Below are 25460 nucleotides of genomic sequence, written 5' to 3'. Positions count from 1 at the left end.
GTACAATGATATAAGTCATTTGTTGTTTCTCCAATATGACCCACAGGGATGGTTCTTATTCATGTTTCATAAAGACGTGCTTCCCAGCACAAAATATAACACAGATGGCTTTCAAACTGGCCTGTTCTTGTTGCACAGTTGCTTCCTGCTTCAGAAGGTCTGTTATTGTCATTGCAGATACAAGAAATTTGTCCTCTGCATTTAATCCATCTTAATTACAGTTAGACACAATCCAACTGCAGAGAAAAGAGCAGACCCAAATATGCATGTTCTGATGATGGGAAGAATCCAGAGTGCTCGGAGAAAACCCACAGAGACATGGGGTGAACATACAAACTCCATACATAGAGAAACTGGGAATGGGTGGAATCAAACCCCAGACCTTCTGTGAGGAAAGTGTGCTCACCTCTGATCCCCCATGTTGTCCACTTAGATGTGCTACTGGTGCACCACTATACTGTTGAGCACAAGGAAGATAATCTTCATTACCTACACACATGATATGAACTTATTTGAATAAGTACTCTATCTGTTGTACTCTATCTGATGGCAGTTCCCATCTTTAAAAAAAGGGGGACTGGAGATTGCGTTCCAACTATACGAGGTCTGTTAGAAAAGTAACGGACCTTTTTATTTTTTGCAAAAACTATATGGATTTGAATCATGTGTGATTGCATCAGCCAAGCTTGAACCTTCGTGCGCATGCGTGAGTTTTTTCACGCCTGTTGGTTGCGTCATTCGCCTGTGAGCATGCCTTGTGGGAGGAGTGGTCCAGGCCCCTCGTCGGATTTTCATTGTCAGGAAATTGGCTGATCGACTGCCGCTTTGCTTCATCAAAATTTTTTCAGAAAGTGTGAGAGACAGATGGCTTTCGGTGAAGATCTAATGGGGATCACACAGATTAAGGACAATTACAACTGGATTAAAGACGGCCCACAGCGGCGGATGGCACGTCGCGCACCGAGCAGCGATCGACAGGCTCAAAAGACCAGATCATTTCCAAAGTGAACGCTTTGTTAATCCGGGACGTTGTCTGACTACCAGATAAATGGCAAGACAGCTGGACATAGCACTTTTCAGCACATTCCACTGTTACAGGAGTTTTTGTAATGGAAAGAGGAGCGGAGAAATTCGCCACGGAGCCGTTCATGGCGCGAGACGAAAGCACCTCCGTGTTGGTCTCACAGGACAAGCCCTAACATGCACAGCTCTTGCACCATTCGAAAGATTCTGATAGCTTTCGGTGGCTTTTCAGTCGTGTGACTATCCGAGAAATTGTGGACGACCTGGACATGCCACAACATGTCCTGTGAGGCTTCATCACGGAGTTGCTTTTTGTTCTGTGCCCTGTGCCTCTGTCCTGATGCGCGAATTCCTCCGCACGTCTTTTCATGCCGAAAAAGTGCTGATGTCCAACTCTTCTGCCATTTCTCTGATAGTCAGACGACGTCCCGGATCAACAAAGCGTTTACTTTGGAAATGAACGGCACATTCCACTGTTACAGGAGTTTTTCGGCATGAAAAGACGTGCGGAGGACTTCGCGCATCGGGACGGAGGCACAGGGCACAGAACAAAAAGCAACGTCGTGATGAAGCCTCACAGGACATGTTGTGGCATGTCCAGCTCGTCAGAGGTGTCAAGTAACGAAGTACAAATACTTCGTTACTGTACTTAAGTACACTTTTTAGGTATCTATACTTTACTCCATTACTTATTTTTCTGCCTACTTCTGACTTCTACTTATTACATTTTCACACAAGTATCTGTACTTTCTATTCCTCGCGCGTCACGACCGATTCGCTGATGAAGCGAGACAAAGGAACACCTCCGTTTCGGCGTGTTAGAGGACAAGTTGGGACATGTCTATCTCGGCTTTCAGTGCTTACCAGTCGAGTGAGTATAAAAGAACTTGTGGAGAGCTGGACATGTCCCAACTTGTCCTCTAACACGCCGAAACGGAGGTGTTCCTTTGTCTCGGCTTTCCATGACAAAATCTCTTGTTAAAAGTGAAATCTGCCGGAAAATGGCTGATGTCCAGGTCTTGTGATAACCAGAGAAAGAGCACACGACGGTCTCATATCCACAGAGCCATCAGCTTAGAAATGATCCAGTGGTTTGTGCCGCATCGTCGCAGCTCGCAGCGCGGCGCACCAACCGTCCTTTAAAGGGGTCCTTAACCCTGTAGTTAAAGTCCTTATTCTCTGTGAAGCCCGTAAAATTTTCACTGAAAGCCAGATAAATTTTTCGAATGGTTTCCAGGTGCCAGTCTCTAACAGCTTCTGAAAAAATTCTGATGGAAAAAAAGTCCTTTTCATTCCGCCATTTCCAGACAATGAAAATCCGACGAGGGGGCGGGACCACTCCTTCCACAAGGCGTGCTCACAGGCGAATGACGTCACCGACAGGCGTGGAAAAACTCACGCATGCGCACGAGGGTTCAAGCATGTCTGACGTAAAAACATATGAATGAAATCCATATAGTTTTTGAAAAAAATAAAAAGGTACGATACTTTACGGACAGACCTCGTACATACATACATACATACATACAGAAATAAATAAGTGTTTCCTGTCTTATTTAAGTTTAATGACAGTTTGTTTCGGTCAAACCATATTGTCAATGTGTTAATTTCTTCAGTGATTTCCTCCAGAACTATCTGCCAAACTAGAAAACTGCTGCATCCTAGTAAGAGCAGAATACTACTGAAATGAATCTGAATAAGTTGTTTTTTTTCTCACTAAATGGATGCAGCACTCACTGCAGTTTATTGTCTGGAATAGTCTCAGATTGCATTTCAGAGCTTCTAGAATTGAAACATTTTCGTGCAGGTGGTGTTGGGGAGTAATTTTGTGTTTTGGGTCTTGGGCCACATGTAGAACAAATCAGTTTTTAAATTAAGCTTTCAATTCATATCGTGGCATCTACCTTTTTTTTTTTTAAGGTTACTTTATACTTTTATACTTTAAGTAGGTTTTGGAGCACATACTTTTTCACTTTTACTTGAGTAAAGAGGTCAAGTTGATACTTCAACTTTTACCAGTGTTTTTAAACTGCAGTATCTATACTTCTACTTAAGTAACAATTGTGTGTATTTTTGACACCACTGCAGCTCGTCCACAATTTCTCGGATAGTCACACGATTGAAAAGCCACAGAAAGCCGTTAGAATTTTCTGAATGGTGCAAGAGCTGGGCATGTTAGGGCTTGTTCTGTGAGACCAACACGGAGGTGCTTTCGTCCCGCGCCATGAGCGGCTCCGTGGAGAATTTCTCCGCTCCTCTTTCCATTACAAAAACTCCTGTAACAGTGGAATGTGCCGAAAAAGTGCTATGTCCAGCTGTTTTGCCATTTATCTGGTAGTCAGACGATGTCCCGGATCAACAAAGCGTTCACTTTGGAAATGATCTGGTCTTTTGAGCCTGTCGATCGCCGCTCGGTGTGCGGCGTGCCCTCCGCCGCTGTGGGCCGTCTTTAATCCAGTTGTAATTGTCCTTAATCTGTGTGATCCCCATTAGATCTTCACCGAAAGCCATCTGAATTTTCCAAATGGTTTCCACTTGGCTGTCTCTCACACTTTCTGAAAAAATTTTGATGAAGCAAAGCGGCAGTCGATCAGCCAATTTCCTGACAATGAAAATCCGATGAGGGGGCTGGACCACTCCTCCCACAAGGCGTGCTCACAGGCGAATGACGCAACCGACAGGCGTGAAAAAACTCACGCATGCACACGAAGGTTCAAGATTGGCTGATGCAATCACACATGATTCAAATCCTTATAGTTTTTGCAAAAAATAAAAAGGTCCGTTACTTTTCTAACAGACCTCGTAGAACAGGGGTGGCCAAGTTCGGTCCTCGAGAGCCACATTCCTGACACTCTTAGTAGTCTCCCTGCTCCAACACACCTGAATCCAATGAAAGACTTGTTAGCAGACTTTTAATGAGCCTTTCATTGGATTCAGGTGTGTTGGAGCAGGGAGACAACTAAGAGTGTCGGGAATGTGGCTCTCGAGGACCGAACTTGGCCACCCCTGTCGTAGAAGAATCAAACGTCTCACTCAGCCTCCCTAGGAAAGCCTATGCCAGGATATTCGAGAGGAGACTTAGCCCAAAATTAGGAGCAATAGGGGTCCTGTCCTGGTTGTGAAACAGTGGACCAACTCTTTACCCCTGCACAGATATTGGAGGGGGGCTTGGGAGTTTGGCCAACAAGTCTACATGTGCTTTGTGTACTTGGAAAAGGTGTACAACTGAGTCCCCCAGGGTGTCTTGGTGTGGGGGTTGGGGGTGCTGTGGTAGTATGGGGTACCAGGACTGATACAACGCATGATCCAGTCTCTGCATGTATGTCCAAAGTGGTAGCTGTCTCTACAGACCTGTTCCTGAAGGGGGTTGGATTCCGCCAGGGTTGTGCTTTAGAACAATAATGGTCGTGATTTTCATGGATAGGATTTCAAGGCACAGTCAGGGATTGGAGGGTGTCCACTTCAGTGACCTCAGAATTACATATCTGCTTTTTGTGGATGCTGTGGTTCTGTTGGCTTCAGACACTGACCTGAGTGAGATGAGGATCAGCACCTCCAAATCTGAGACCAGGGTGGATTGTTTCCTCTGGATCAGGGGAGAGTTACTGCTCCAAGTATCTTGGGTTCTTGTTCATGAGTGCCAGTAAGATGGCACGTGAGATCAACAGACAGACTGGAACTGCATCTGAGGTTGTGCGTACACAGTGAAGGATGGTGATGAAGAAACAGCTGAGCCAGAAGGTGAGGCTCTTGATGTACACTCCTATCTTCACCTGTGGTAATGAGCTTTGGGTAATGATTGAAAGAACAAGGTCCCAGATACAAGTGCAGAAATGACGTTCTTTTGTCTGGTATATGGGCTTATACTCAGGGACGAGGTGAGAGGCATGAATAACCAGGGGGAAGTCAAAGTAGAGCTAATGCTTCTTCACATGAAAAGGAGCTAGAAAAGGTGGCTGGCGCATTTTGTGAGGATGCCCACTGGTCGTCTCCTTATGTAGGTCTTCCAGGCACGTCCAACTTGGTGGAGGCCCCGGGGAACACCCAGGACACGTTGGAGGGATGATGCTTCCCAGCTGGCTTGGAAACGCCTCAGGATCCCCCAGGAAGAGTTAGAGGACTTGGTCAAGGATAGGGAAATGTGGAATGAACTGCTTGGTCTGCTGCCACTGCAACCCGGTCCTGGTTAAGTGGCAGAGAATGAATGAAAATGAATGTAAGCATATCTCTAATAGTGGTAAGAGCACAGTGGCGTACTAGTTAGTGCACGTGATGTGCAACAAGAAGGTCTGCATGCCAACGCTATGAGTGGTTATGGTTAAACCAGAATGAAGTCATCAAGTGTGAAAGAGATGTCCTCTTTCTTTTTACATGGTCAATAGAAGTTGTGGATTACTAACTTTAAAATGTAACTACAGGTAATAATATGGTACTTGCATGAATGATCTTTGGGGTTTGTTTTGGGTGAGGACACTCTATGAAAAACAAAAACATGGTTTATTAGAATGGCAGCCAAAGAATGTAAATCTGCCAATGGCCTAAAGTCCACTTAAGTTTAAACTGAGCCCCAAACCAAATTCCATTCCAAAGTCCACTCTAGGTAGCCACCCCTGTCCAAAACTGCATTTTTGTCCATCAGATCCAGGTCATTATGTGAAAACAGACCAGTGCACCTCGGGATATCACCAGTCATAGGATTCTGATTGCTCCCCTTTCCTTCTGAAAGCTGATCATGATGTTTGTTCCTGATCACTTTTGTTATTCCAATCTTTGATCCTGAAACTCAGCTTTGATCTTGATTGCTGAACCTTGGTCCTCATCTTCGATCTTAATCATTGATCATTTTTGTCCTGTAAGCAGGACGAAAATACTCAGGGTCAAAGAATAGCAATCAATCATATCAACAACAACAGTCATTGCACGACCAAGATCAAGTAAACTCAAGTCTCTCTGGGGGCATGCGTCGGTGCCATGCATGGACACATCCACCTCACCACAGAGCATTCAGTGTCCTAGATGGCAACCACCAAGGCAGACAAGCAGAGCATCCCCACCTCTAGAAAGTAACATCTGCTGGGGCCACATGAAAATGGGCGTACGCTTGACCTTCTCCAGCCACAGGAATCCTCAACACTGAGGCACCTACGTGCATGACCAACATCCATGACAACATGTATGAGCTCTATAGCAGAGGTCTTCAACTCATTCCAGAAGGGGCTGTGAGGGTGCAGGTTTTCTTTGCAACCACCCATTAATCCAGGTGATTTGAGCAGATGGAATCAGTTAATCAGTGAAATCACCTGCACCCTCGTGACCCTTTCTGGACTGAGGTGAAGACCTCTGCTCTACAGCCTACCTCTGCACCAACTTTCACTGAACTCTGCTTATATCCTTTTGAGAAATACTGACAATCAGATAGACAGCTGGCAATAAACTGATCCTCTTGTTGGAGGTTAAAAAGACTTTTTTAAAATACTTCTTTTCTTTTTTTTTTTTTTGGTTGAAACAGCTAAAAGAAAGACAAAAAGAAAGCAAAGTTTGCTTAGTTCTGTAAATTTAGGTATTTTCTCGGTGTCTCCACCTCTAGGCACATTTTATGACTAAAACAATACTTAAAAAGATCTCTGAAGTCACATTTTGTTTTCTCTGGAAATGCACCAAAAACATCATAAACTGATTATATCGTCATTATGTTATCGATTTATAGTCATTGTTCAAACTAAACTGCATCATTTTGGAGCTATAGAAGAAACCCACACAAACACAATGTCCACACAAGAAGACCCCGTGAGATGCGACAACCCATGACCTTTGTGCTATGAGGTAACAGTGGTAACTGCTATGCCACCGAGCTTGGAAAAAAATTTATTTAAAAAAATATTTCCTTTTTTTTTTTTTTTGACCCATCCAGTTACATTTTGCCTGCGCACGTGATGTCATAGCTCTATCTCCTACTTATTTCTGCGTTGTGCATTGGTACCTGTGGGGTAACTCTCACTCTACGGCTTGAAATGGCAAAACACTGGATGGTAGGCTATGAGGGTGTCATAGCAACAAGTCTGTTTTTGTCTCAACAACTTAGTCAGACAAGCAGGTCTGCAGTCACAGAACAGCAGGCCCACACACAGAGGGTTTCCCAACCCATGGGAACGGCTCCCTGTCCTGCATTTTACTGTCCTCAGGACCCCTGTCCTCTGCTTTACTCACACCTAAAAGTAAAGCAGGTGTATACATCCAATCAGGAACTGGAACGTGCCAACTCTTGAAGGACACCTGCTCGTTATTAACTAATCAGATCCGTGAAAGTATGCAGAGCAGAGGGTCCAGAGCCACCAGGTTAGAAACTGAGCTGGAGCACCTAATTTGAGTTGTAAAGATTCATGCTTCATTATTTAACCTTTGGCCTCGAATGCACTGTCCTGCACTAAAGTAACTGTCCAAACACCTCTAGACATCCTGTTTGTCTCTGGGACACCCCCCCCCCCCCCACCTCACCCCAGCCTAAACAACTAGTTCCACATGAAGCAGATTGTGGGGTAGAGCAGATAAATGCAACCATGTGTGTATACAAGTGCATACGAGTGATGTCTGTATGTCTATATGCATTTGTATGCGTATGCAGATAAATAGCTATGTTAAAAAAATAAATTAAAATAAAAGATAAAAACTGTCCCAGATAATCTGAAAGTCACTCGTGTACAGTACATCCAGAAAGTATTCACAGCACTTCAGTTTTTTCACATTTTTAAGTTACAGCCTTGTTTCAAAATGGATCAAATTCATTTTTTTCCCTAAAATTCTATACACAGTACCCCATAATGACAATGTCACTCACTCAACTTCGACTGCTTATCCGTGATCAGGTTGCAGGGGCAACAGCTCCGGCAGGGGACCCAAGACTTCCCTTTCCAATGACAATGTGAAAAAAGATTTTTTCAAATTTATAAAAAAAAAAAAAAAAAAAAAAAAGACCTCCAAGACAGGAATGTCTTGAGGCACAAATCTGGGGAAGAGTACAGAAACTTTGAATGTCCCAATGAGCACAGTGGCCTCCATCATCCGTAAATGGAAGAAGTTTGGATCCACCAAGATTCTTCCTAGAGCTGGCTGCCCATCTAAACTGAGCAATTGGGGAGAAGGGCCTTCGTCAGGGAGGTGACCAAGATCCCAGTGGTCACACTGTCAGAGCTCCAGCATTCCTCTGTGGAGAGAGGAGAACCTTCCAGAAGGACAACCATCTCTGCAGCGATCCACCAATCAGGCCTGTATGGTAGAGTGACCAGATGGAAGCCACGCCTTAGTAAATGGCAAATGACAGCCAGCCTGGAGTTTGCCAAAATACACCTGAAGGACTCTCAGACCATGGGAAACAAAATTCTCTGGTCTGATGAGACAAAGATTTAACACTTTGATGTGAATGCCAGGCATCATGTCTGAAGGAAACCAGGCACCATCCCTACAGTGAAGCATGGTGGTGCCAGCATCATGCTGTGGGGATGTTTTTCAGTGGCAGGGACATCCTGGATGAAAATCAGCTCCAGAGCACTCTTGACCTCAGACTGGAGTGACAGTTCATCTTTCAGCAGGACAATGACCATAGGCACACAGCCAAGATATCAAAGAAGTGGCTTCAGGACAACTCTGTGAATGTCCCTGAGTGGCCCAGCCAGAGCTCAGACCTGAATCTGATTGAACATCTCTGGAGAGATCTGAATATGGCTGTGCATCGACGCTCTGCATCCAACCTGATGGCATCATATTCAAGAAGACTTGAGGCTGTAATTGCTGCTAAAGATGCATCAAAGTATTGAGCGAAGGATGTGAATTCTTATGTACATGTAATTTCATAATTTTTAATTTTTAACATATTAAAAAAAACTTTTTCATGTTGTCATTATAGGGTGTTGTGAGTAGAATTGTGAGGGGGAAAATGAATTTACTCCATTTTGCAATAAGGCTGTAACATAAAATGTAGAAAAAGTGAAGCGCTGTGAATACTTTCCGGATGCACCGTATTTCTCAGCATCCCACACAGTGCAGCAAACAGCCGGAGAAACACCCAGTGTGATCACTGAGATCAACATGACAGGAGACTGTGACAGACAAAAACTGAGAGTGAAGACAACAGAAAGTCACAACTGACTGACAACATTTCAAAACATCCACGAGCCAATTTTAAATTAAATAAACTGCAGGAGTCACGCACAGACCCTCCTCAAAAACAAATCTATGGAATTATATGAAGCCTGTTACTACAACCACATTTTCTGAGCAGTTACACTGGCCCACAAATTTGCATAATGACAGCTAACAAATTCCAAATGAACATTCAGAGAAAGAAGTTGGATGAGAATATATGAGAGAAGGCCCATTCTTCACCATTCTTGCTAATAATTCTTGTTTATTTCTAAAGAAAAGTGGCAATTAGTAAAAAGTACCCACTGTACATTTTGCTGAGATATTACAGTGCTACATAGTGATCTGTACCATAAAACGGACACTTTTAGTCTTTTCGCTGTACAAGATTCATTCAGCCATATGTTTTACTTATTTACTGGTGTTTCCCCATGAAGTCACCGGGGATTCCACAACATTTCCTGACTACCTACAGTGGGAATTCGGGGAATTCCACCCAGGTCACCCAAGATCTCGCCCTCACTCCATCTTTTACCCATTTATAGATGAAATGGGATGTAGGAGGCGTTGGCACTGCCAACAAGGCGACACCCAGAGCAGCATTTTTTGAGCTACAAAACGGCTTTTTTGTGTCTCTTCAGAAAAGCTATGGGTGACATCACAGAAGATTTGTCCAGTATATTTACAGACTCTGGTTCTAAACCTGATTATACACTCAATGGTCACTTTATTAGGTACAGCTGTTTGATTGCTTATTAGCAATCCAATCACATGGCAGCAACTCAATGCATTTAGGCATCTAGACAAGGTGAAGATGACTTGCTGAAGTTCAAACTGAGCATCAGAATGAGGAAGAAAGGGGATTTAAGTGACTTTGAACGTGGTATGGTTGTTGGTGCCAGATGGGTTGGTCTGAGTATTTCAAAAACTGCTGATCTACTGGGATTTTCACACACAAACATCTCTGGGGTTTACAGAGAATGGTCCGAAAAAGAGAAGATATCCAGTGACGAAAAGGCCTTGTTGATGTCAGAGGTCCCGAGCAGACTGGTTGAATGGGCGACTGTGTGATGCTGTCATGTCAATATGGAGCAACATCTCTGAGGACTGTTTCCAACACCTTATTGAATATATGTCACCAAGAACTGAGGCAGTTCTGAAGGCAAAAGGGAATCCAACCCAGTACTAGCAAGGTGTACCTAATAAAGTGGCCGGTGAGTGTACAAAGTCAGAAACTGCGTCACCGTGGTAATGCAAAATCTACACAACTCAATCACTATTCGGTCTTTTTTTTTTTTTTTTGTACCTAAATTTGCTCTGCAACCCAAACTTTCCATTTGCTCCATTTGAACATTTGTCCCCCGCCCCCCGAAAATGACCAGAAATGCTACTTTTGACCTTTGACCTCAATTAAATAGCCCCTTGTTGTATCTCAATAACCAGAAGTGAGAGAACAAACCTATGACATAAATTATTTCAGGATCCGTTTCTCTTGGATCCTTTAAACATTTTTTTGAAACTGGTTGGAATTTCTGGCGTTGCCCTCACAGAAGCTCAGCATAAACTTCAAACAATGCAAACAATCACAGCTGAACGCTGCTCTTTCGACATGTGGTACTCCAATGCAGACGTGAAAAAGAATAACTCTTTTATATTTTGAAAATGATTTAACACCAAAATCAGACTTTACAAGCAGTCCAAAAATCTGTTTTTGGGTTATGAACCGTAGAAAGCATTTTGCCTGGTTTTCAGTTTTTATCAGCCGATACTCAACAAAATCACAGCGACTACAGAAGACGAGCCAGGTTCTGATTATTTTGAAGCATTTGAAAATGGAGTGAGGAGACCTCTGCTATGTGAGACGGCCGAGGCTCGGCGTCATCGATCCGTCAGTGATTACACGCAGGTGGACCCGTGCAAACGTTTAATATTAGCACACTGATCACACTGTTTCCATGGAGACTTTATAATTTCATGCTGAATCATGAAACCATGCAGCAGACGTGAATGTGCACTGATTAGATTTACTGTGAAAAAGTTTTCACTCTGCATGTCCGCCCCCCTCTCAGACCTTCTAGCAGATCCTCAGGGACACCCTGATGAGATCTATGTTTCTGCACTGCAGGAAGCTTCAGTATTGATCGACTGTTTATTGATCCGGTGCTTAAAGGCTTTAACAGTGCAAGATGGGAAATAACTGCAAACACACACATTAACACACTGTTCATAAATAAATAAAACGCAAGCTGCAGACTGACTGATATCACGAGAGGTCCAGATGTACTTCTACATTCATTTTGAAGGCAACAGGCCGGAGCATTTGGGCTCCAGGCTGCACTGTTTGTGTTTTTGTCCAATCAACGTGAGGATCAAACAGACAGAGAGACAAATGAATTCCGGCCTGCAGGACTGAAATTCCCAAATGATTTTATCTCCCATCTGGAGAGTTAAAAATAACCCCAACATACACAGATATGCTTATCCTCCATCATCAGAGGAGGAAATAAGTTCACACAGACAGCATTTCCAGGCCACACTTCCTGATTGCTTTAGTTTTTTTTTTTTACTAAAGCGGGAACTTCTGGTAGGATTTCCTCATTCTGAAACAAAATGTCTGGGAAACAGAAAAAGATGTGTCTCTCCTATTCTATTGATTTTTCTCTCACTTTAAACAAGATCTGCACCGTTAAAAAAAACACTCAAGGCAATTTTTGAGATTGTGTCTGTAGGTTGAGTAAACTCAAAAACACCTATGGAGCCAGTTACCTGGAGTTTTTACATATTCTCAACTTTTTCTGTAACGCTTGGTTGTTCACAGGATCATTCCAAAACTATTGTGGCCAAGAGAGGCCACAATATTTCCAAATTAACACAATGATAGCAATTACAAAAACACCTGCATCAATTCACAGACAGTTATTTACAACAAAAATATCTTGCAAATTGAGGAAATGCTTGCAAACACCAACAACGGTAACCTGCAGTGGTGCAAGAATATATTAATAACGTGTTTGCGGCAAATTCACAAAATGCATGCATAAAGAGGTGCACTGCAAATAGCCGCCACAGGGCAGCAATAAAAGCAACACAAAAACACATTTCTGGTCCGAGGACTTTTACTGACAGACTGATCAATGCATCAATGTAATAATAAAACACAAAAATACAGCTTGCTTAAGAGTAACAGTGTTTTCACCCACTTGTTTGTTTTTAACAGCCTGGAGCCCACAATTTTTCAGATATCATTATATTTTTCCTGAAGATTTATATCCTGATTCAATTTTTAAGGTCATAGGTCAAAGGTCAAAGTCAGGAAAAATCTTGGAAATTTGGAAAAATCTTTGTGTTTAACATTGACTGGATTTTTCAAAAGCTCATAACTCTACCAAAAAAGATCAAATTCATTTCATATTTGAAAGCATTATGTAGGATGTTGTCCTTTATTGACTGACAAAGTTTGATCTGGATCTGATCCAGATTACAGATTTTGTGGCCATTTAAATTTAACATTGAAACCCCCATTTAATGTATATTTTACATTACATCTTAATCAAATGTGCCCCAATCACTCTCATATTTGAAACTGAGGTTCAGACTGGCACTCACTATCGCCCGACAAAGTTTGATTCGGATCTTATCAGGATTGTGGATTTTGTGGACATTTGAATTAAATATTGAAAAGCCCATTTGGTAGCAGGGGTGGTGGCCAAGTGGTTAATGCGCTTGGTTTCAGTGCAGAAGGTTCCGGGTTCAAATCCCACCCCTGCCACATTTCTCCATGTAATGTGGAGTTGCGTCAGGAAGGGCATCCGGCGTAAAACCTGTGCCATTTCAACATGCAGATCCACCTCGGATTTGCTGTGGCGACCCCGAGTGCAAACAAGGGAGCAGCCGAAAGGACTTACTATTGAAAAGCCCATTTGGTGTACATTTTGCATTATATCTCAATCAAAAGTGCCTCAATCACTCTCATTACCAAAACACTACCGAAATTGGATGGAGGTTCCAATTTTATGCTTGTTTGTCTATCTTTCATGTATCAGTCTGAAACCAAGTACCAAAAAGCAAAGACAAATTGTGCATAGCAGAGATAACCAATGTTCTGTGAACATTATCTGAAAAAGAATTCAGAAATGGAAAAAGTTGAAAAAAAAAACAAAAACGAAAAAACAAACCTGATAACACCACAAAAAAACTTTGATTCAAGTGCATGACCTAAATACATCCTTTCCAAGGTAAAGTTTTGGGGAACTGGAAGCTAGTATCAATGAAGTTACCAACTCGGCTGGGATGATGGGTATGTACTATGTAGGTTCTTTCAGCTTCTCCCTTTTTGGTTGGTATGTGTATCTGCTGAGGGCAGCACACTGACTTAGTGGTTAGCACTGTTGCCTCACACGAGAAGGTCATGGGTTCGTGTCCCACCTGTAGATCTTCTGTGTGGAGTTTGTATGTTCTCCCTGTGTTTGCGTGGGTTCTCTGTGAATGTGTTTGTTTGTCTATATGTGGCCCTGTGACGGGCTGGCATCCTGTCCTGGGTGTACCCTGCATCACACTCTATGACTGCTGGGATAGACTCCAGCCCCCCGCGACCCTTAATTGGACTAAGTGGTTGAAGGTGAGTGTGTGTTTGTGTCTATCTGCTGGTTGATTTGGCACAGGTTTTACACCGGATGCCCTTCCTGATACAACTCCACAGTACATGGAGAATGGGCACAGGTGGTCTTGAAGCGTAAAATTTCTACATTGAATGTAAGGGCATTAGTGATGTGACGATCACACTGCTCAGACCAGGTCTGTCCAAAGATAAATAGAGCTCCGTTGTGTGCATTGTGTGAATTTGCTGCAGATACATTATCCATTGTTGTTGTAAATGCTGTTGGTTTGATTTGTGTTCTTTTGTTTACAAGTATTTTCTCAATTTGCAACATGTATTTTTTTTTGGCAACTACCTGATGTTGAATTAAAATAGACAAATGCTTATAAAATAGACAAGCATATTTCACACCCACAAAAATTGTGAAAAAGTGCAGTTTTGCATTAAATATGATCTAAGTTCTTTCAGCTTCTCCCCTTTTCACGTGAGGATGCCACAGTAGATCCAACATGGATTTGCTTGTTGACTTGGCACAGGTTTTACTACAGATGCACTTCCTGATGCCACTCCACATTACATGGAGAGTGGACAGGGGTGGCCTTGAACCAGGAACCTTCTGCTCTGGAAACAAGCGCACTAACTGCTTGGTCACTATGCTGTTGTCAGGTACTATGTGTAAGGAGTTGTATGTTAAATATTTTGGACTTTTGCAGAGCAATACGCTCTAATGAGTGCCTTTCCAATTCTTTTTCATTTTCTGCTCCCATCCTCTGTCTCACCCTTTTGGCATACCATTGTATCCATCCTGGTTGACATCTCCAAGCGGTGCAATGGCCGTGCCAAATCGTCCAAATGTGTGTGTTCCGGTGAGGGGTACAGGTGTGGAGAAGGTGAGCGGGGCGGTCTGGATGTACAGGTACACTCTTCCCACCTCTCTGGGTTTGCTCTCCATCTCTCTCTCCATGTAGAGTGGAGCTCCAACCAGCACATCATCCATCCTGGAGACACAAAGTAAAGTTTTAATGTTCAGAATGACAACAGGGCAGCAGATGGGTTGATTTTTTCTACTTACCCGTCGCCGTTCAGGTCAGTGACCGCCACTGAGTAGCCAAAATAGGAAGCCATCTGAGGGACAGATGCAACATCAAAGAGCTTTCTCAGTACTCATGAGAGAAATACAAGGACTGGATAATTTATTTCATTTTAATTACATCCATCACTTTCAAAAACAATAAAAAATACTTTTAAAAAACACCCAAGCTGCAATATTGCAAGATAATACCCCCCACAAAACCTTTTCTCCACACAGTTTGACAAATGATGGTCCTGATCTTTACATTTTTCCAAAACTGTGTATATTCCATTTTTGGTACATCCACAGTTATTTAGCTCAGTCAGGTGGGTTCATCTAATCAAGAGCTGGCAGATAGCAGATGTAACTCATCAGGGTACTTGAAGTCCAGGAAACCACTAGAATCTCACCAGTGATGCCGGTAACGCGTTACTCTAATCTGACCACTTTTTTTTAGTAACGAGTAATCTAACGCGTTAATCTTTCCAAAACAGTAATCAGATTAAAGTTACTTCTCCATGTCACTGTGCGTTACTATTATTTTGCATTGTGGGTTGATAGCAGCATTAAACTTGGTCACTTTAAGCGAGCTGTGAGCTTTTCATCCACGGTTTTTTGCAGCTGCTCGACTCGTCCTCGCATCTTAAAGCACGGTGATCAGCACACCAGCACTGAGCAGGTGAGACATTTTTATACTTTTTTCCCTCCTTTATTTAGAATTCTGGGCTGCTCCGTATCGTCTCGTTAAAAACAGCTGATCCTCCGCGACGCGTCAACAACTAACACTATTTTCCACTCAAATGCACCTAAACTCTCTTTCTGAGGACCACATGATGTGAAAACGCAATAAAACTTTCTTACCTGTAAATCTGGTCCTGTTTTCTGCATAAATAAATGTTATCCATTCTTTGTGCTCAAACGCCAAAGCAGGGGTGAATCCAGATGGAATGGGGGCGTGGGGCAGGGATGTGCCCCCCCCACAACACCCCTAGATTAAAGGTCCAGTTTTGAAGCCGTTTTTTACTACAACTACTAATATTGCTTAAAATAATAATAATTTCGACAAGTAAAATGTTTAGAGAGAATTTAAATGTTAGAAAAATGTTAGAATAGTTACATTTATAAAAAATGTAGGTTTGAAATTGCAAGTTTTACTGTTACAGTGCTGTCAACAGTTAAATATAAGGTCAAGAAAGAGGTCTTTATTTTACTTTTTATAAAACAAGTATTTATTTTCATTGAAGTCAAGAAAGGGTGACTATAAAGTGAGTTTTGGCAAAACAGGTATCATTGTCATGTTGACGTGGGTTGTTGTCGGCAGCTGGGGAAAGTAACTAAAAAAGTAATCTAACTTAGTTACTTTTACAATTGAGTAATCAGTAAAGTAACTAAGTTACTTTTTCAAGGAGTAATCAGTAATCAGTAATTGGATAACTTTTTCAAAGTAACTGTGGCAACACTGAATCTCACAGAGTTCTACCTGCTCTCCTGTGAAGTTCTGGATGAAGGTCAGATTGGTGGAGTTGATCATCACGACCTGAAATAACATCACAAATAACAAACAACATGACAAAAATGGTTAGCGTTTGTCCTCGTAGCACTCAAGAGTACACATTACTAAACAATCTGTGAAACAGGCACATAAAAAAAACTCCAAAACCACACGTGAAAGCTTTTATTTAACTGAAACCTCGTTCTAAGTACGGCCTCCCCCCCCCAAACATCACCCTCTTTGTGCCTGTACCATTTTCCCCCTCATCTTCCTCGCTTTCCCCCCATCCTAACCCCAGTCGTGGGGGAGACATGTGGTGGGGGTGGGGGTGGGGGGGGGGGGGTGCTGAGAATTCTTTCATAAGATCTAAAATAACAACCACATGGAGACACCCGGGGGCTACACGTACACACATGCAGGAGGATACACGTTGACCCAATCACAGATGTCCAAAGACAAACTAGACTGGAGCAGACTCACTAAAACAGACACACACACAGATGTCCAAAGATACAAGACGTCATTAACTTCACACCAACTCCCCTTTGCTCTGAGCTTTCAGTTTGGTTGCAGCAGGCACCTGATCATTATTTAAAGCTAATCTGGCCTGAAACCTCCAACACGGTCTTCCTGCATCTCACATAACACTGAGCCAAACTGCCCACATGGGTCAGGAAAGAGCATTAGCACAAAAACATGCACAGACGCAGCTTGCACAATGTTACGTGTCCTGTGGATTCCACTGCAGGTCAGGGTTAGGGATCAGGAGTGTGTAGAGGAGGAATGACGGGGTTAGGTAGGGTCACTCCCCTCCACATGGAACGGAAGCTGAGTGTCATTATGGAGGATTTGACACAGTCAGGCCTGAGGACACGTTCTCACAGAGAACATGAGAAAATGCAGTATATCTGTACATATGTAAAACCAGAGAAGAACTTGTCTGAAATAATACACCAATTCTTTGATTCTCTGAACCAGTTAAGGGTCACATGAGGACTGGAGCCTGTCCATAGAGCCGTATATGAGTACTAGAGTCTGCAGTCCCAATGCTGCCTACTTAACACAAATGTCCCTTCATGGAGAACGAGCTGCCATTTTCACACCAGGCAGAATATTGATGAAGTGCCCACATGTGAAATGTTTCTTGTGCATTTCAATGCGGACGTAAATACGCGAGTAACCACACATGGAAAAAAGCCTGCAAAATATGTGTTAAAATACTGTTCTGGATATTGAGTCAGTAAAATTAATTTACATTAACCCTCTGGGGTCCGAGGGGATTTTTTTGGACAGTTCACTCGCCTGGTATAAATGTTTTATTATTGCTGTTAACAGCTCTCCCTGCATCCCACAATCAAGTATATGTCTCTTTTTTTCAGGACAACCTGTACTTTCAAAATATATATGCTATAGTTGTGTTTTATAAGTGTAATAAAGGTTTACAATCAGAAATAAGAAAGGAAAAAGTAAAGCAGAAAATAATTTTCCACACACATTTATTCAAAACACACAGCAAACTATAATAAACAACTGTTTTGACACTTTATAAAGGTAATTTGGGCTCTTGTGTGAAAAACTGTACAACAAAAAGGTTCAAACAATAAACACAAATGCACATTTTGAACAATATATACAAAATGCGTCTATGCGTTTTGTTTGTCTTCATCTCAAAGCAATTTCTGTCTGCTATTACACAAAGGTCACATCACAAACTTCTACTATGAAGTTGACTGTGTGTTTGTTCTCTCCTGCTCTGAAAACAACATTCACACTTCGAGGCTCATTCAGTTTGAGAAGCAGCCCCTCCCCCCTCGCTCCATTGATATGGTAAACAGTGCTTTACGCTGGAGTGAGAGAACTTGCCACAGGCTTGTCCAGTAACATGCACAGGAAAAGCAGTTGAGCAATCCGGATACTCACACACTGTTTGAGCACGTGAGATTCTATGAGAGGCTCTCCGCCTGCTCCGTCTGCTCACTTTCACTTCTGGTCTGCGTAATGGTGCAGGGCGCATTGGAGCAGCCAGGGGGCTATTCAAACAGGCCAACTGGTAACACATCCCTCCTAAAAACAATCTTTGGTGTGTCACATGAGGTGAATCTGCCCTACGATTGGATTTTGAAAAGCCATGTGACGGTGAACCAATTCTGATTGGACACTCACATTGCTCACATCATCACACAGTTTCTATGGGGAGTACAAAGATGGTGGATGGTGGCTCGAAAGTCCGCGGAGTTAACTTTTCAGCAAAAAAAAAAGTAAGTTTCTATCTCATATCATTAAAAAGTTATTTATAATTTAGTAAAGCTTGGTCTCAGCCGTCGTATATGACAGCGTTGGCCCCAGAGGGTTAAATTATGTAAGGAAAGTACTAAACTTACCCTCACACCCACACACTCCAAAGTATTAGTGTTGAAAGTTTACACGGATATGATCTTTTCCAGCTTCAATCAGTTCCTTTGCGGATGATCATTCATGAGTCACATTTTCTTCCAGGCACGGCCAGGCAATATCAAGGTACAGAAGTCGAAGTTGAAGATATCATAATCCAAACAAGTTAAGCCACCTTGACAAATTTGATCCCCGCACTCCTGCACAATTTGTTGTGCCAATGCAACCCGCTTTTGTCCTGCTTGACGCCGCACTATATAAAATAAAATAATAATTTCGTATCCGATGACGCATTTGTTCTCAGAATTTGGCTGATGAAACCATCTGTCATCACTGTCAGAATCACAGAGAAATTATCTGCAGCTACAATGTTTCATGCACATCATGTAGCAGAGAATGCATTTGGATTAGTCTGAAAGGTACTTATTTATAATATATATAGTACTGGATTGGTAAAACAGTTGCATTTTCATTCCTTCTTATGAGTTAGATAATGTATCTGTAAAATTATATTTATTATAGATGTAAGATCTCAACATAATCGCAGCACATCTGAATGATTATGACGAGATGTTACAGCTATAATAAACATAATTTTACACATACTTTATCTAACTCATAAGAAGGAATGAAAATGCAACTGTTTTACCAATCCCTTATAATATATATGTTATAAATAAGTACCTTTCAGACAATTCCAAATGCATTCTCCACTGCACAACGCTCGTGAGACAAGTTTCAGCTCTAATTTTTTAATTTAATTTAACCTTCATTTAACCAGGTTAGTCCCATTGAGATTGAGATCTCTTTTACAAGGGAGACTTGGACAGTTATAAAGTTTCCAATTCACCTAACCTGCATGTCTTTGGAGATAATAGAAAAAGTAACAAGAATAACCAAAACTACTTATGGAAGGAAATGTTGTCTCCTGTCTTCCTCTGGTTGTGGCAGTGCCAACATGCACAGCTTTACCGGCATTTTTCAGCTGTTTCTTGACATGATCTATGAGTGTTGGTGCACGCTGGCCAGCGAGTTGCCCAATTAGAAAATGGCGACCACGCCTCCTTACTGGCACGCATCTCAGTGTGACTGTGGACTTTAGTACTCATATACGGCTGTATGAGCCTGTTCCAGCAGCGGCCATTTGGTGAGAGGTGGGGTACATCCTGGACAGGCTGTCAGTCTATCAAAGGACCACATGTATACAGACAAACACATTCTCACTCCCATCTACCGTCAATTTAGAGTTAGAATTCACCTAACTTGCATGCCTTTGGAAGTATGAGGAAGCGTAGCACCCAGTGGGCACCCATGCGAAGTGATATTAAAGGTGAGGGAGGTGAAAATTGTTGAGTTGCTGAAGTACATCTGCAGTACACAGTTATTTGTGTTACCTACATTATTATATCTACTCTATAACCACAAAGTGGCGGACACACAAACACGGAGTGATCATGCAAGCAGTTTTATGCGGTTTTCCATGATCTTTATCACTGAACATGGCTCAAAATCTCTTTCAGGGTGTAACAGTTTGGTGTGAAACATAATTCTTTGTGCTTTGGTCTGACATGTGTGTCTATGTGTCTCCACACTCACATATCCAAAGTTTTGTGCTCCTCTTGGGACTCCAGCGATCAGTTCTTGAGAACATGATAACAAAGAAAAAGATATAAATTAGTGTGTGTGCATGTATGAGAGTGTTAGAAAGCATTCAGCAGAGGCTAAACCGTTACCCAGCCCACCCTGACAGCGCTGCTGAGAATACACCGAGTGACTGGGCTGCTCAGATGATGTCAACACGTTAGTGATTGATGACTGTGGTGGACTTATGGGGATGATATCAGACACCCACCGAGAGAGATTGAGAGGGAGAGAGAGAGAGAGAGAGAGAGAGAGAGAGAGAGAGAGAGAGAGAGAGAGAGAGAGGCGACCCCACACACACACACACACACACACTCCTCCATTGCTTCCCGTACTCCAGTCCAACATGACAGGCTCAATCACATGGTTATATACCACATTTCTCAGCCCCATGTTCACTCAGAACTCCCAGTTAGAACAAATTTGCTACTGTGAAGAGGGTTGGAGGCAGAGTTGGGATATTTTAGATGCATCACAGTTAAAACCTGGAAAAAATTATCCTGCTGAAAACAGGTTTTAGACTGTTTTTGATGGTGAAAACACAAAATGTGTCTAAAATGAAAAAAACATAGATTTGCAACCTAACTAAAAATAATCACATGAGAATACTTAAATATTCTAAAATTCTGTAAGCCTGGTAATGTACCAACAACACATGCAGACCCGCATACGTATGGCAGGTGCATCTCAGAAAATTTGAATATTGTGAAAAAGTTCAACATTTTTTGTCAGGTATTTCACACAGTGAAAATTTTCCATATTCTAATTTCATTGCATAGAAAGTAAAATGTTTCAATCATTTTTTGAACATAATTTTGATAATTATGGCCTACAGATCCAAAAAATAGAAAATGTATATCTCACAATATTAGAATATTTTATTTATGCAATATGAATACCATGAATCTTTCAAATCTGGTTCAGTACGCACAATCACAATCATGGGGAAGACTGCTGAAGTGACAGTTGTCCAGAAGACACTTGTGGACACTTTCCACTAACTCAATGCAACTGACGAGATGGATGTGTGGGTCTGCTCACATGAAGATGCTATTGCTACGGTAAGCTTTGACGAGCCGGCCACACTCTTTCACAACGGACTAATTACTTACAGAAAAATAAACTGTGCAAACGATGGAACTGGATTAGAATAGGAATAACCCTGTTGTGTCTGATGATTTGCGGACGTTCACGCTGGATTACAGTCCTTTTTAACTCCTTTTTACCGGTTCAGCTAACGCGTCACCATTAAAACTCAAATTGCGACTATAAATTCCAGCATGAATGTCCGCAAATCATCAGACACAACAGGGTTATTCCCTAAATGTTTAAATATTTTTTTATTTAATTTTGATAATTACAGCCACAGCTCAAAAAAAAAAAAAAAATGCATATCTCAAAGTAGAATATTACAGAAGATCAGTTTAAAAAGGATTTATAATTTAGTTTATATGTACTGAAACTAGAATGTGTAAAAGTTTCACTCTCTAAAATATTTGACAAAAAATATTGAACTTTTTCATGATATTCAATTATTTTTAGATGCACCTATTTAGGAACTCTCTATTTTTCAGTATGTGGTAAAAACATAATGGGGCACAATATAATTGTGGAAAAGATTATGAAAGTGTCCGGAAGTCTTGTCTATAAGTTTCTTACACCTACTTCAAAAGAGGTGTCAAAACTCAACTTTCTTTGATTGCATTCTGGGGGAGCTACTTCAAAAGGTGTGAAAAACAAAATTGGTCTGTCATTTTACTTTAACACCTACATTAAAAGAGTTGTCGTTGTTTGATCTGGTTATAAACATAGGTTAATTGGATGACAAAAATCAGTTTCACTTGGTTACATAGAGCAGACACATCTGCTATGATACACCTTGAGTATACAGTGGGGATATAAGTATTTGATCCACTGTCAATTTTGTATGTTTTCCCACCTACAAAGAATGGAGAGGTCTGTATTTTTTATCGTAGGTACACTTCAACTGTGAGAGACAGAATCTAAAAAAAATAAAATAAAAATCCAGAAAATCACATTGTATGATTTTTAAATATTTAATTTGCATTTTATTGCATGAAATAAGTATTTAACCCCCTATAAAAACAGTCCTTAACAACTGGTACAGAGACATTTGTTGCCATTACAGAGGTCAGATGTTTCCTGTAGTTCTTGACCACGTTTTCACACCACAACAGGGATTTTGGTCCACTCCTCCATACAAATCTTCTCCAGATCTTTCAGGTTTGGAGTTTCAGCTCCCTCCAAAGATTTTCTATTGAGTTCATGTCTGGAGACTGGCCAGGCCACTCCAAGACTTTGAAATGCTTCTTATGGAGCCCCTCCTTAGTTGCCCTGGCTGTGTGTTTGGGGTCATTGTCATGCTGGAAGACCCAGTCACAACCCATCTTCAATGCTCTTACTGAGAGAAGGAGGTTGTTTGTCAAAATCTTGCAAATCCATCCTCCCTTCAATATGGTGCAGTGGTCCTGTCCCCTTTGCAGAAGAGCACCCCCAGAGTATGATGTTTCCACCCCCATGCTTCATGGTTGGGATGGTTTTCTTGGGGTTGTTCTCATCCTCTAAACATGGCAAGTGGAGTTGTTTCCAAAACACATGAGCTTCTCCCATGCCTCCTCTGGATCATCCAGATGGTCACTGGTGAACTTCAAACGGGCCTGGACATGTGCTGGCTTGAGCCGGGGGACCTTGCTGCCCTGCAGGATTTTAAACCATGACAGCACTGTGTATTACTAATGTAATCTTTGTGACTGTGGTCCCAGCTCTCCTCAGGTCATTGACCAGGTCCTCCTGTGTAGTTCTGAGCTTTCTCAGAATCATCCTTACCCCACGAAGTGAGATCTTGCATGGAATCCCAGACCAAGGGAGATTGACAGTCATATTGTGTTTCTTCCATTTTCTAATAATTGCGCCAACAGTTGTCTTCTCACCAAGCTGGCTGCTTATTGTCCTGTAGCCCATCCCAGCCTTGTGCAGGTCTACAGTTTTGTCCCTGGTGTCCTTAGACAGCTCTTTGGTCTTGGTCATGGTGGACAGGTTGGAGTGTGATTGATTGAGTGTGTGGACAGGTATCTTTTATACAGGTAACTGTTGTGTGGGCCGCTGAAGAGGAGATACTGCTGGCCCACCACCACCAGAGGGCGCCCTGCCTGGAGTGCGGGCTCCAGGCACCAGAGGGCGCTGCCGCCTCACAGGAGCAGCCAGGGTGACAGCTGTCACCCATCACCTGAGACAGCTGACAGCAATCATCAGAGGGGTATATCAGCAGGACGGCATCTCCACCTCATTGCCGAGATATCGTCTCTACCGAGGAGGTAACGTATCCAGCCGACTATATCAACCTTGAATACTTTTTGCCTTTATACAGAGAGAGAGAAGAGCAGCAGGAGACAGTGTTGGATAAGTACTCACACTCCTGCACTTCAGTGTTTACTTGACGAGAGGGGGAGGTGGTGTTACCACCGTCCGTGTTGCTGGGTGCAGCGCACCCACCTCTGACTGTTTTTGTTCCTCGCCAGCAGTACCAGATCCGACAAGCGGAGGCAGTGGTCACCTGGGAGTTCGGGACTTGGCGGCTCCAGTATTCCCGGGGTTCGGTGGCGGTGGAAATCGAGTGGATCCGGTTCGACTTGGACAGACGTCTCCTACCTTCGAGCCTGCCCACACGACACCATTGGAATTCGGCTTGTTCCCGAAATTGTAATCTGTTGTGTTTCTTGTGCGAGTTTCACAACAGTAAAGCTTTGTTATTTGACTTCCTCCATTGTCCGTTCATTTGCGCCCCCTGTTGTGGGTCCGTGTTCCTACACTTTCACAACAGGATATCTCGGCCAGCGTCATGGATCCCGAGGGGCGTCAACCGGCTGTTGAACGGCCAATGGAAGAACAGGGCGCACAGGCGTCCGCAGGAGGGGTGATCGGTGAGTTGCAGCGGATCCTCACCACTTTCACGACTCGGTTGGATTTGATGACCGAGCAGAACGTCCTACTGAACCGCAGGGTGGAGGCTCTCGCCGCGCAGGTGGAAGCGCGCCCTCCGGGCGCCGCTGCGGCTCTCCCTCCCGTCGACCCTGTGTGTAACAGTGACGTTCCACTGGTCGTTCAACGACCCCTCCCACCTTCCCCTGAAGCATACATAAGCCCCCCAGAGCCGTACGGAGGCTGTGTGGAGACGTGCGCGGCTTTCCTTATGCAGTGTTCGCTCGTCTTCGCACAGCGTCCCGTCATGTACGCGACCGACGCTAGCAAAGTAGCTTATGTGATAAATCTGCTTCGTGGTGAGGCACGTGCTTGGGCTACAGCGCTCTGGGAGCAAAATTCACGGCTCCTTCAGACATATGATGGGTTTGTGAGGGAGTTCAGAACAGTGTTCGATCACCCAAATAGAGGAGAGACCGCTTCAGCCGTGCTGCTGTCAATGAGACAGGGGCACCGGAGCGCAGCTGCCTACGCAGTCGACTTCCGCATCGCGGCTGCGAGGTCCGGCTGGAATAGCACTGCCCTCCGCGCCGCCTTTGTAAACGGACTGTCGTTGGTCCTCAAGGAGCACCTGGTGGCTAAGGACGAACCGCGGGATTTAGATGGGCTCATCGATCTTGTCATACGATTAGACAATCGGTTAGAAGAGCGCCGTCGGGAACGAGACGAAGGGCGTGGCCGGGCACGCGTCGTCCCTCTCCCTTCCGGTTCCGACCGCGTTCCACCCTCCCCACGCTCCACGGCCCCTGCGCTCCGTGCGGTTACAGCCCCCCCTGCTGACGAAGCTATGGACACGAGTAGGGCAACATTTAGGGCACTGGTTACACAAAGGAGGCTGGCCCACGGGGCGTGTTTTGTTTGTGGCTCGATTGAGCATCAATTAAGAGACTGCCCCGAGCGGTTAAACACCAACGCCCGCCCCTAGAAACTGGGCTAGGGGTGGGCTGAGACATTCACGTGGGACACACCCACATTGCCACACGACTCCCAGTTACCATCCTGTATGAGGATTTAACCCTGAAGGCCCCAGCACTGGTGGACACGGGCTCAGAAGGGAATTTGCTAGACAGCAAATGGGCCAGGGAGATAGGGTTCCCTCTGGTGGCGCT

General features: G+C 43.2%; 1 protein-coding gene across 1 annotated transcript in view; it reads right to left on the bottom strand.

The window, feature by feature from the left end:
- Positions 1-25460, bottom strand: part of itga8 (integrin, alpha 8) — a 169115-nt gene that overhangs the window by 90519 nt on the left and 53136 nt on the right. The window contains exons 9-12 of the mRNA XM_034174930.1: positions 20308-20351; positions 16309-16365; positions 14829-14881; positions 14549-14754 (exon numbers count right to left, since the gene is read on the bottom strand). Of these exons, the coding sequence (XP_034030821.1) occupies positions 14549-14754; positions 14829-14881; positions 16309-16365; positions 20308-20351 (360 nt within the window). The remainder of the gene's footprint in view (positions 1-14548; positions 14755-14828; positions 14882-16308; positions 16366-20307; positions 20352-25460) is intronic.

This window comes from Thalassophryne amazonica, chromosome 7 (assembly GCF_902500255.1).
Source record: "Thalassophryne amazonica chromosome 7, fThaAma1.1, whole genome shotgun sequence".
Taxonomy (NCBI): Eukaryota; Metazoa; Chordata; class Actinopteri; order Batrachoidiformes; family Batrachoididae; genus Thalassophryne; species Thalassophryne amazonica.
This window is presented reverse-complemented; position numbering and strand designations above follow the sequence as displayed.